The sequence below is a fragment of the Takifugu flavidus genome, chromosome 9, assembly GCF_003711565.1.
Source record: "Takifugu flavidus isolate HTHZ2018 chromosome 9, ASM371156v2, whole genome shotgun sequence".
In the NCBI taxonomy this organism is placed as follows: Eukaryota; Metazoa; Chordata; class Actinopteri; order Tetraodontiformes; family Tetraodontidae; genus Takifugu; species Takifugu flavidus.
In genome coordinates, this window is record NC_079528.1 from 1,325,001 (window position 1) to 1,337,418 (window position 12,418).

Here is a 12,418-nt window from a genome sequence, read left to right on the forward strand (position 1 = left end):
ATTATGTTGTGGTTTATCAAATCTGAGCATTAAAGACAAAAGATCAAAATGATCTAAATAAACATAAGCTATTACAAAAAATATATTCAACTTTGGCCATAAACGTACTCAAAGGTTAAAAAAAAAAAAAAAACACTTGAGAAAATAATTTGTTTACAGAGTAAATTCCAAGATTAATTTAAAAAACAGCCTTTTTTGACCTCGCTGGTTCAAAAAGACACTCTTAGGCATGTTTTAATGGCTGCAATACGTCAGCTGAAGGAATCCTCTGGGTTAATTTGGTAGAAGTCTCATGACACTTCCTCCACCGATACTTGAGAGTGGAAATGGTAGACTGGTTTTAATGGGATCGGCTTATCTTCAAAGCTTACTGGGTCCTCCATGCGTGGCACGAGAGGCTGGAGGGGGCAGCCCACCAGACGGCTCCAACGTGCCGGAGTGAACACAGGAGAAAACCGCATCTCCAAAGTTTACCCTCTAATGGGTTCATACTGGTTATGGGGTACTGGCATTAGACTGGGATCCATCACACCTTGTCCAGGCTTATGACATTGAAATGAGCATCTTGGTGGCGACGTGGGTGGAGATTTTTGAGATGCGATCAAAGTGAGACTATGAGGTAGTCATTATTTCTACACCTGAACCAAAAACAATGGTAGCTCTTTTCTCTCCAGTCAAACAGGGATTCTGTGGTTGGTTTGAATGTTATTATGGCTTGTGACAAATGATCAGCACTTGATAAGGCGAAGAAGATAAATTCTCAATCTAGGACAGATGTAAAATTGTCAGAAAGTAAGTATCAAAAGTTAAAATATAGGAAACAGAGGAGATGTGGTCAGTCGCCCCTTTTTCTGCTTAGTCACTTTGGTGATGTCGGCAATGATGCTCCTGGAGATGAATGAAGAAATGTGGATGAAGAGGAGATGAAAACAAAGGCCAAATCGTTGAAGTTGGTATCAATGCAGTCAGACGACCGCGTTTCCTCTGCCTTCTTTAGTTGGCATCTGTGGACCTCCATCATCTCGTTTATCAGTCCAAAGCAGAGCAGCAGCCATTACAACAGCACGCATTTTTTGGGGTTCTTTTTTGCTACTGGATACAAAACTGCCCTCACGGCTTCAGCAAACACCTCTCTGACGCCATCCTGCAGCAGAGCGGAGCACTCCATGTACTTGACGGCACCAATCTGCTTGGCCAAGGCGTTGCCCTGCTGGTGGGTGGTAGGAGCCAGGCCCTGCTCCTTCAGCTTCTTCACTGTTTCTGTATCACCCCTCAGGTCCTTCTTGGTGCCCACCAGCAGGATGGGCACATTGGGGCAGTGGTGAGACACCTCAGGATGCCACTTGTGTCTAACATTGGCATGAGAGGAGGGGCTGCCAATTGAAAAGCAAATGATGAAGACGTTGGTTTGTGGATAAGAGAGAGTACGCAGGCGGTCATACTCCTCCTGGCCGGCTGTGTCCCACAGGTTAAGGCTAACAGTGCGGCCATCTACGCTCATCTGAGCACTGTAGTTGTCAAACACAGTGGGTATGTACTCCTCTGGGAAGGCATTAGTTGTGTATGAGATGAGTAGGCAGGTTTTACCTACTGCCCCATCACCAACCACCACACACTTTATGGTCTGCATCCTGCCTACGACCACTGAGGCTGCAGCACCTGATTTAAAAAAAAATACATCTGGGTAAATTCTAGTTGGAACTCTGCATGTTCAGATGCGAATCAAACATTTTTGTCGCCACTCACGAAATTGTCATGCAGTCAAACTACTCTCACAATGGCAAGTTTTATATGGAAACAGGCAGGGGGGGAAATGTTTTCACCCATTTAGCACTTAAGCTAACCGCCGCCGACATTAGCACACCCACTTTATTAAGCGGTACATTTGCTTTCGGGAGCATTTTGACAATCCACTCGGTAACCACTGTCCGGTTTGATCGTGCTTGCTTTGGTAAAAGACAGAGAGTGAATGGAGGTGAAAACACTAATTAAGTTGGTTATATTATTCAGCGCGGTACTAGGCGTTCCCCCAGTGACTAGCCTACAAGCTAAGGAACTAGCACATTTGGTGGCTACATTGCTAACTACTTTAGCAAACAAGCGGAAAGTTTATTTGCGAGGGAGTTCTCGATAAAGTGAATTCTCAACACAATAACCCCATAAAAGTGTAACCTAAATTTTCATTGCTTTCTACAGACCGCGTTTGACGTTGTGTATATCTGTCATGATGAAATTGAAAGGTTTCTGTAACTTACCGCCACTTGGCTTTCGATCTCTTTTTGCCTGGAACAGTCAATCACAGTCGTATCCGGGGAGCTGTCCATTACGTAAAAAGCGACATACGGAAGTGATGCAAGCTGGAAGTTGTAGTTTTATTTTCAGGCTGTCCTTTACGCAACACTAGATGGCGGCGATGAGCTGTTCTTTTCCCAGTCTTTGCTCTAACGCGTCATCATTTGATGTACCATTCTAATAAAGATTCAAATTTTGTGACTGCTTTTAGAATTGTACAACATCTAGAAACTCAGAACCAGTGGGCGTGTTGTTTTATGACTGCACATTGCACTGTTTTTGGCCAAATACACTGATGTAAAGTCAAGAGCGTAAGCTGCAAAAACATTAATACTGTGCCTTTTTAAAAAAATATATAACTTGGTATGTATGTGTAAATAACCCTCTGGTAAGTATTTAAAAACACAAGCAATTGTACATTGAATATCTAAGACTGCTTAGCTGAAGGTGACAACTGATGTTTCTTTAAATCCACCCAAGAGTCCAGCCCTCTGGACCAGAAATGCTAAAGGACACTGTTGGATTTCTCATATTATTTTGCCTCCAAATTGTAGCCTTGCATGCTACTGCATGACTACATTCTACATAACAGATCACAGGAAAAGTTTTTTATGTCTCGTTCTAACTTCAGCTCCAACATCAACCAAGAGGGATAACTTAAACTACTCTGTCCTGCACCCCTTTTGATGACATCACCCCATTAAACGAAGGGGGGTTAAAAGGCTACTGCTGACCGACAACCGGACACTCTGAAACACAAAGAGACACCAGTTTATTGCCTTTCCCAAGAGGTCCTGGCGTCAGTGGAGCCTATAAAAAGCGAGTCCCCACTGGCATCCTACACCCACATTCACCCTCTACCCCAACCCTTGCACCTCACTATTCTACTTAGAGATTCCCAATGACGTCCGCGGCATTTCCATGACAACACACACTGACAGAGATGGCGTCAAGAGATGCAGCAAATGAGAGAAAGAGAGAATTGTGGGGTGATGAAAAGCAGCGAAGACTTCAATAATAGAAGTCAAAACAAACAAGTGCTTCCCTAATAGTTATATGAACAAACCCAAAATCAATCATTTCTCTGAGACACCTTACTAATAATATTACCATCTTTATTCATCTTTTTTCTTGAATCCACACGTAACTGTAAATAACATACAATAAACTTAGATTTTTTTTGTACATAAAATACAGATAAAAAAGTACAGCAATCATCTCATCACTGTGTAGTCTTCAGTTTGTAAAGTGCATTAGAATGATGAGGGCTCTCAACAGGAGAATGAACAGTTCCACCTTGTACCAAGATCATTTTGGACTGTTTGGACAGCCAAGCATGAGAACACGGTTATCACTCGAGGAAGGAGTCACAGTACTGGAAATATTTCAACTTTCTAAAAAGAAAAATGAAAATAGATCTTTCACACTAAACAAACTGAACTAGTGACTTATTCTGAGCGTAAACGTTCACAGAGCAGGCTGAAATTAATGTTATTACCCTGTTTACAAAAGTCACCAAAACATGGTTCTTCGTCTGGTGTCCTTTTGCCTGCAAGGGACACCAACGCCTGCCAATAGAGGTAGGATCTGAGGGATCTACTACTTTGCTACTAGGTGAAACATTGAGATAAAGTGTCACTAGAGCATCTGTCTAACATCTGCTGAACCTAAACTATAAAAAAAAAAAATTCTTAGAGGTTTAACTTGGACCACCACGTCTGTTGAAACTCAATATTTTACTAAATATACCGAAAGGCCTGAAAAGTCACGACTGCACATCTGCTTCCGTTCTATTTCCATCACCTCCACAACGGTTGGGCGGCGGTCGCCCGAGGCATTTTTGGACCAGGTATCCGTGAAACTGTGGTGCTTTTCGAGCTAGCAGGTGAGGTGCTTGTGCTGGTTGTCTTGGCAGCTTTATTCCGCGCAGCAGATATGACAGTTGTCCGAATGGTCTTGGCTGTTGCAGAAGACGGGCTGTGGGTGTTGTGGGGTTGGGGCGTTACCTGAGCTTCCGAGTTTGGCGCAAGTCGTTTTGGCACACGGAAAAGGGATCCTCTGACGAAGGCTTGCTGGGTGCTGCCTGAGGATTTCTCCGGTAAGGATCTTTCTGATGTCCTACGGGTTGGGGTAGATTTTCCTGCAGTTTGTGACTCGCTGGCAGTCCTCTCCTGTGTACTGTTACTGCATTTCACTTCCGAATGAGAAGCAGTTGCCCGTGTGACAACAGATGAGCGCATGGCTGTGCTGCGAGGGCTAGCCAGCCTACCGGGTGAGTTTGCAGTGGTTTGGATGCCATTTGAGGGCTCATTTTTGGAGCGCACCCTGAGAATTCTGGTGCTATTGGAGGGTGTGTGTGGCTGAAGTTCTCTTTTGCCCCCTATTCCACTCCGTGCAGGGGTCTTCACAGATCGAGCTTCCTCCTTGGACGTAGGAGACCCAGGAGTTGTCCCGTCTCTGAGGTCACCTTCCCTCTCTTTCCTCCATTTGGAGCAGAGGCTTGGTGCGGGTCGTGGAAGTGGGGAGGTTGGAGGTGACAAGGCATCATAGGATCTGAGCCCTTTTACGAGGGTGTGACACTCTACTGTTTCACCCACGCGGGAGTAGGACCTCTCTATCTCGGGCTCCGGACTTGGCAAGTCAGCAAAGCCTTCTGGCTGCGAGTTAATGAAATCTGGAAGACTGGATGGCAACCAGTCCTCCTTCACAGGTGTCGTTGCCGCTTCACTATTTTTGTGCATCTTTAAGCTCGGGCCAGTTATCGCACCGTTTGATATTCCGGTCACCTCTCTGACCTGGTGCTGGGGACTCTGGGGACCCTCCAGGGCATCTGAAATTGATCGCATTTGGCTCTCAGATCTCGGACGCCTTGACAAGTCAGCCTTGGACTCAACATGAGAATGTAGTCCACCTGAATGAGCCGAGTGATGTACAGACTTAAAGTTAGCATTATTAGACTTTCCCTCAGTGGCAAGAGGTTTGGCCATTACCATTTGTCCACGGGTCGAGGTCTGACTTTTGAACTTCGAAGGCGTTTCAGTAGGTAAAGTAGCGGAGGTTTGATGATTCAAAACAATATGTCCTTTTGTATTCTCAGATTCTATTTTAAGTCCCGTTGACTGGTGACTTTGCAGAATATAAGCCACCCGATCAGGCCCATGCTGCTTGACTGTGAAGTCCTGCCCAGGCTGAGAATGACATGAAGTGGAAGTGGAAGAGTCCTGCACTGGATTGGTACTCCTGTTAGCCCCGCCGTACTGACACAAACCCCCTCGCCCCACAGAAGATTCTTGCTCAGTTGGCAAACATGTGCCATCAGTGTCCGGAGAACTAACTCCAAGCTCAGCGGTGGTCTCCTGGTCAGAGGAGCTGTTAGAGAGACAACCTGTTGATGTCGGACTGCTGCCCAGCTCAGGGAAATTTCTGAGCACCGAGTTCTGGAGTTGGGCATCGTTTTGTAGTTGATGCGAGTATCTGCGGGCATCTGAACTTCTCAAGCTACGTCGACTCCAAGGGTGACTCAGATTCTTCTCCAAAAGTTTTTCCAGCTCATCTTGGTTCTCCCGACTGTGTGGCCCTCTGGCAAGACTGGGGCGCAGGTCTAACCCCGTACAGACCGCCAGAGAGCGACGCTTTTGTTCTACCTCACGTTGACGCTCCAATCTTTTCTGCTCCTTCAGCACCCTCTCTGCATTCTCCTGCACAAAGAAGGCTGAATCAGTGATGCATACATTTATTTATAGGGATATCAGTTTCAGGAGTCTAACCTGAACAGCTTTTTGGAAGCGATGGCAGAACAAATTGAAGACCCCGCAAGCCTCTTCCAGTTTAAACGTACTCTCATCTTCACAGAAGAACTCAGCAAGAGCCTGACTAGACATTCTCATACTTTCCACTTCATCCTCTGCTTCCTTCAGACGTTCCTCAGCCACCTGCACACAGGAACAGTTCACGGATATATACTAAAACACAACGCATTTGTGATTGCACACATTTATCTTCAGCCTCAAACAAACCTGACCATAAAAGATAATTTGCAATAACCATCAGAGATTCTATACCTCCAGAAAAGGTTGTGTGTGCTGCTGAATCTCTGCATCAGCCTGAATGTTTGCCTTCAGCGTCACTACTCTGCTTTTCATCTTGTTCATGTCTTCCAGCACAGACTCTTCCGATAACCTGGAAAGATTACGGATTGTATTAGCAGCTGTTTTTTTGGACACACTGAGGCTATTAATCACGGCCGGATCTGATGGGTTTGTGGTTTTGGGAAGAGACTGACCTGGAGGCGGAGCCCACATGGCCTAGTTGGCTGGGAAATGACAGTAAACTCTGGTCCTTTTTCACAGCTTCCTGTGGAGACAAATACAAATGATTATCCAGCTATTGTTTCAATGGAAGCGACACGTCATTCGCAAATGTTGACTAAATCATATGCTCTGCAGCACAGTCTGGCTTGAGAGTTATGAGGGGCTACCATCTGGGTTAAAAAAACAACTGCTCTCGCAATAAGGAAGCCTTATTTCGGTAACTAAGAAACTCTGCAGTTTTAAAAAAAAATCACATTACTTAATTATGTATCGAGTGGGAGATTCCAAATTTGAATTGTTTATTTCCCATGTGGAAAAAAGGAACTCATCAATATTTGGGTTGCACATACACAGCTGTAGCTCTGCATTTTGTAAACAAGGACTGTCTTAGGTTTCATTTCTTTAGCTTGATTACACAAGTCTCATCTCTTAGACCTACATTTCAGCTCTTACCATAGCAACAAAGTGCAGCAGATTCATGCCCGGCTTGTTGGCCTTGGTGTCAGCCAGCTTGAGCAGTGAAGAAATCCGAAAACCAGCGGCGTTTCCCGCATAACCTCCCTAGGAATCCATACACGAGGTCAGAATGGCAAAGAACATATCCCGTGCTGCTCACACAAAGAGTCCCAGGTGTGGAGAGACCAACGTACCCAAACACACCCAGGCCAAGTGTTGCAGGTTTATATAGAAGGAGTAAAATGGACGCTGCTTTGAAAGTGTGAAGAAAAGGCAAGCAGATGAAATAAAGAATGACTCACAGCATTCATATAGTTCCCTGCTTTCAGCACCAGACGAAGGATGGAGTGTAATTCAGGACAGCTCAGCAGCTCTAGGAGGGTCAGACACAGAACTTGAACACGATGCCTCAATACTTGACCAAAAACCTCCATAAATGATAACAGGGCTTGCACGTTTAACTGAGCACTACTCATTTTGTTCTAAGGTCAAAGGTTTCCACTTAAAGCTGTAAATCTTATTAAGAACACAGTCTTCTATAGATCTTTATAGCGGTTGAGTACATGGCTCCCTGTTAACCTCACCTCTGGCCGCCTCCCTCAGACATCTGGCTGCCACACACAGAGAGGTCACAGCTGGGTCAAACTCCTGTTGCAGGATCATGGCGTCCAGACGAAGCCGAAAACTAATGGAAAAGAAAAAAGAGGGATGGATAAACAGCTGTGAGTGATGACAGAGACAGAATAGGCACTCACGATCAATCATCAGTTAAACAAACATGCGTCATAATGTGAAGCAAAGCATGTGAGCAAGAGACATGTCACCAACAAATAACCGAGGGAGAAAAGGGCCTCCTTCAAAAAGGTGATTAAAAAAGGTCTACGGCTGTGGGGGGGTTACCTGGGGACTTCCACCAACAATAGGATGAAATGGTCGGGCTCTCCAAGCCAGCTCCGCTCACCACCGAACCTTCTCAGGCGAGACTCCTGAGAGAGAACAGACACTGAGTAAGAATCTGGAAAGGAGCTTTGTCTGGAAAAGCTAAAGGCACATCTGGGACGTGAAAACCAGCACAATGTGGACAGTCGATCATACTGTCTTTCAGCACTGTCCTGCTCTGGAATCTGAACACATCAGGCAGCCGTGGCGTAATGGCAAAGTTTTGATCACCCTAACTAACTAGAGCCACATGAGGACAGAGATGGGAGGAGCTGGTTTCAGATCTGTATGCCTAAGAACACACTTCACCTCTTCCTTATCGGGCAGCAATTTGCAGAGCTCGGAGAGCTTCTCAGCTCCATACCGGTCCCCCGCACCCTTTCGAATATCCTCAACTATCTCCTTAGCAGGCCTGGGAAGAAAAACACACATTTTTGGGGATGACATCATTGTTAACACACATAGACAGCCTGACCCTCCCCACCCTTGGAAAAAGCCAGCTCTCTAAAGGCATATCAGCTCTTTGGTTTTTGCCCTGTTCACACAAAGTTTAGATTTATCCCGCTCTTATCGGTCAACTGTCAGAAGAGAGAGGGTTTATTGACGCCGCCGTGGAGCCAAAAACTGGCATAACCCCTGGAAAATCAGAGGGTGAGGCTAAAGACCTCAGGGATGTCAAGGTGAATAGGCAGGAACTGATCCATCTCAATTACTTCCATCTGAGTGACACATTTTGTCCTCAATTGCAGCACTTACCAATCATCCCCTCTCTCCCCCCTTATCTTTAAGCCCATAACATAGTATGTTTAAACACCATTAGGTGCATGCCACTGTGTGTGGCATTTATGGCCCAACATTATTCATTCTTTCTTAACCTGCAAGATCACATTTAATTGTCAAAGAGTTAAATGTCTGTCATCCAAAGCAAAGCTGGAATGAAGTATCACAACTGGGAAACTTGAAAAGATGATTTAACACTCCCGGCTGACTTAAACACTGAGTGAAATTGAATAGAAATAAAGCCATCATCACCGAAGCGGAGTGCTCAGACGCTGTTGTCTGGCAAAACAAAGCCGTGTTTTGTTTAAACTACACCCTCATATGATGAGCAGAGCAGTCTGAACCCAGGGCAAATGCACTAGACAAATGTTTGTGTACAGAAGCTGGTTTTTCATAATGGCTTTCCCTGCAAGTCTTGACAAATCTTGTTTAGGGAAGAACCATTCTTCAGTTGAGATGAGCACAACCGAGCCTCCAATAGCGTTTCATCCACGCACGCAGAGGGCTGACAATGCTCCAATGCAACGCTTCCTCTCCAGCCCTTTGTATGATTATTTCTCCCTACAAATGACATGGTTTTAACAACACAGCCAGAATGCATCTGGCGTTAAACTGCAGGTTAAAAGAAGTGCTTTAACGATTATTAAACAGGCCTTTTTGTTACACAAAAGTGCAGCTTTGTTTGAGCCAGAAAAACAGGGCTCAAGGGGACAGATCCAGCCACCAGTGGGGTTTCCCTCAGCGGGGGGAAGCTTTAACACGAGGTTCTTTTTAAGGGCTATCAGCAGGTGGCAATTTTGACTCTTAGGACCTGCACTGCAATCACTGACCCCACCACCCTCTCCCAGACCCCCCAGTCTAACTACTCAAAGTACACCTGTCCCCTGCAATATACATGTGACCCCCCTGCCCCCCCCCCGACAACACCCTTCTTTTGTCTTAATGCACAAACAGCTTGCTCTCACACACACACACACACACACACACACACACACACGCACACACTATAGACTGATAAGACACTTTTAAAATCCTCCTCGAGATCTGACTGTTTGTGCAGGCAAATGGGTCACAAGCTAAACATTCCAGAATACCAGGTTGTTAAATAACACGAGAACTTTGAGCCTGCATCATGCTAAAAATGCTCTCCATTCCCCCCCTACCCCAAACCCAAAGATAAAAAAACAGTGAATCATCGCATTCTTTCACAGATTGATCAATCAACTGGTCTTTTCGCCTCTAGATTGTAATAAAGAAGCTCACATTTTGAACTGGCGCAGAAATATCCCAATGTTCATGCTGCGTTTAGAGTCCAACAGAGAGATCTGTAAAAAAAAATAAAAAAGATAAAGGATATAAGGAGAAGTGTGTGAAGGGTCACGTTGCCCTGTTGCAAAAAGTACCGGAAACTTTGGTTGAAGTGAAAGTAAAAGGACATGGATTACACGTGCATGCACTAAAAGCATTACGCCTCTGACCTCTTCCGAGCTTTCCTGCGGGGACCGAGATCGCAGCAGTGTAGATCTGCGTCTCAGGGTTCCATTTCTCTCCCGAGGTTTACTGTCTTTTTGACTGAACAGCTCATCCAGAGAGTGGAGGTCGATGGGGAACTCATCCTCCCCAGTGGTTGCCCCGCTCCACACATTGTTCCTCCCTTCCACCTTCTCTTTGGGGATGCGCTCCCAGTTCAGATTCCTGAGCCGGCTCCGGCGGACGGTGTCAGTCCGGCTGAACGGCGAGCAAAGCGTAGGCAGAGGGGGCGGAGGAGGAGGTGGTGGCGGAGGAGGCGGAGGAGGGGGTGCTAGAGGAGGCGGCGTAGGGGCGACCAGCGCTGGATGTGAATCCATGGCTGTCACTTCCACAGCGTGAGCTGCATGGACGGAAACACCGGGCTGTATTCCATGTAAGGCACGAGATTCTTTGAAGGCCACACTCAGGTTGATGTGCATAGAGGAAGTCTGGGTGAAAAAAGGCAGCAGCACGAGAGCGAACAGTCAGTCCATTTCTCAGAAAACTGGCCCAAAGGTCAATCAATAACCTAAAAACAGGAGAAGAAACTTATCAAGCGTCATTGATCAGAAGGCACGAGGTTGGTGGTTCCACGCTTTACTAAGGTCACTCTTGACCGATGGCCTCCCTTTAGCTAGTCTGAGAGCTGGACTTCTCCTTATATTAGCGTGACTCCAGCGGACTGGCTGATCTAACAAGTAGCGTGGGGGGGGGGGGGGACCCAGTTCAACTTTGTGAGTAAGTTCAAGGCATTTCAGGGAAAGTACGAGCTGAGCAAGTCCAGCTCTTTCCACTCTGATGGCGCTTTGAACAGCTTGTCCCATCCTGTTCAGTTTCACCTCCCTACAAGCACCCACACCTCTGCACAACCTTTCCCTTTTAATTAGGAAATTAAGGAGAAACTACAGACAAGGTGAGACACACAGGTTACCACAGAGACGTGAACCTCAGGAGTGTGACATTTCAAAATACGTGACTTTTAAAACCCTTCCGCGACGGGAGGATAACATCTGAAAGCTTGCACCAACAGGATCAGTAATGCAATTAGGGATGAGTCAGAGGCTTCATGTGTCTGGTTCCAGAGAACATCTTTCCAGTTATTATTATTACCGGTATTTTTGCTGTTGTTTTTGTTAGAACAGAACACGTACTCATATCTGCTTCTGCCATGTCACAGCCTTTTGGAAAACTCTGCGGGGATGCGCTGAAGAGGTCCCACCGAGCGCCGCCTGAACGCTCTGGTGATGACCTCACCACCCAGCAAAGAATCACTCGTACTCGTTCCCAGACGCATGAAAGTACAAGAAAGCCAATTTCCAGTAAGATAATAAAACTATCTTATGACTCGCACTTTTTTTTAAAGTTCCTATAGATTCGTTTTTAGAAAAGTTTTGTCCTGTTGACGTTTGGTTTAAGTTGAATAAATGTGTCGACTCAAATGTATTTTGACTTAACAACGCAAACTTGTCCAATAAACAAACTTTGCCAGTTGATTTGACGCATTTCTCAATTATCAGGATCAGTTTAAGTTAATTAAGTTAAATCTTACACTTACCTGCTGCTGACGATCTAACAGAACACCGACAGGCGCGAACCGCCTGATTCTTCAGGGCAAATGAAGAAAATGAAAGCGCAGAAAGATTTTACACCCGCATCCTTCTTGTGTGATAGCTGTTTTCCCTTTGAGCCTGTGATACTCGCGTTGCTCCAGTCGCACAGACTTCTGCCTTCCTCGACATGCAGGGAAACTTCCACACCAGAATGCGCAGGCGCGCCCCCGCACGCCAGCATGCTCTGGTATCCTCCCAGTTTTCCCATGGGCGGATTGAGGGCTTGCAGGTACACCCGATCTACTTAGATTTTCGTCAACTTCAGGAAACCTTTTACTGGAAGATTTATGTTTAAATGTGGAAACATTAGATTTTGTTTGTTTCTTTGAGACTTTTCTAGACTATTGAAGTGATCTTTTAAAACTCCTAGGCAACTACTTGCTTTGATTTTTCACATGTCTAATTTGTTATATTTCAAACTTTAGATAGAACTGAATGTGAAAGGGGGCTGTTTGAAGCTCAATAAGTCTCCATTTCAAGCCAGTCATCATGGTGGCCCGTTCTCTGATCTGTGTTTGGTGC

General features: G+C 45.6%; 2 protein-coding genes across 4 annotated transcripts in view; both read right to left on the reverse strand.

Moving 5' to 3' along the window:
• Nucleotides 1–2,385, reverse strand: part of rhogd (ras homolog gene family, member Gd) — a 3,439-nt gene extending 1,054 nt beyond the window's left edge. Inside the window, exons 1-2 of the mRNA XM_057043333.1 lie at nucleotides 2,256–2,385; nucleotides 1–1,659 (exon numbers count right to left, since the gene is read on the reverse strand). The exon at nucleotides 1–1,659 is cut by the window's left edge and continues 1,054 nt beyond it. Of these exons, the coding sequence (XP_056899313.1) occupies nucleotides 1,055–1,630 (576 nt within the window). The 5' untranslated portion in view covers nucleotides 1,631–1,659; nucleotides 2,256–2,385 and the 3' untranslated portion in view covers nucleotides 1–1,054. The remainder of the gene's footprint in view (nucleotides 1,660–2,255) is intronic.
• A 1,001-nt stretch (nucleotides 2,386–3,386) lies between these two features.
• On the reverse strand, nucleotides 3,387–12,025 carry fhdc2 (FH2 domain containing 2). Of its 3 annotated transcripts, none has more exons than XM_057043320.1 (12): nucleotides 11,842–12,025; nucleotides 10,256–10,815; nucleotides 10,041–10,102; nucleotides 8,307–8,409; nucleotides 7,959–8,044; nucleotides 7,643–7,743; nucleotides 7,361–7,431; nucleotides 7,056–7,163; nucleotides 6,575–6,645; nucleotides 6,354–6,471; nucleotides 6,060–6,224; nucleotides 3,387–5,990 (listed from the first exon to the last, which is right to left on the reverse strand). In XM_057043320.1, the coding sequence occupies exons 2-12, from the start codon at nucleotides 10,724–10,726 to the stop codon at nucleotides 4,092–4,094; spliced, it is 3,255 nt and encodes a 1,084-aa protein (XP_056899300.1). In that variant the 5' UTR covers nucleotides 10,727–10,815; nucleotides 11,842–12,025; the 3' UTR covers nucleotides 3,387–4,091. The 3 variants fall into 3 exon arrangements, with proteins under 3 accessions (XP_056899300.1, XP_056899298.1, XP_056899299.1); XM_057043318.1 differs by having other exon boundaries at nucleotides 10,256–10,735; nucleotides 11,842–12,024; XM_057043319.1 differs by lacking the exon at nucleotides 11,842–12,025 and adding an exon at nucleotides 11,438–11,835 and having other exon boundaries at nucleotides 10,256–10,735.
• Between the last annotated feature and the right edge of the window lie 393 nt (nucleotides 12,026–12,418).

Bases quoted from the DNA above. Each gene is read 5' to 3' on its own strand.
- fhdc2 (XM_057043320.1), bottom strand. From the start codon at position 10,726: ATGCACATCAACCTGAGTGTGGCCTTCAAAGAATCTCGTGCCTTACAT. The intron at 8,045-8,306 runs GTGAAGTGTGTT...GTTCTCTCTCAG, and splicing joins TGCTGCCCGATAAGGAAGAG to GAGTCTCGCCTGAGAAGGTT. The intron at 6,472-6,574 runs GTCAGTCTCTTC...TAATCTTTCCAG, and splicing joins CATGTGGGCTCCGCCTCCAG to GTTATCGGAAGAGTCTGTGC.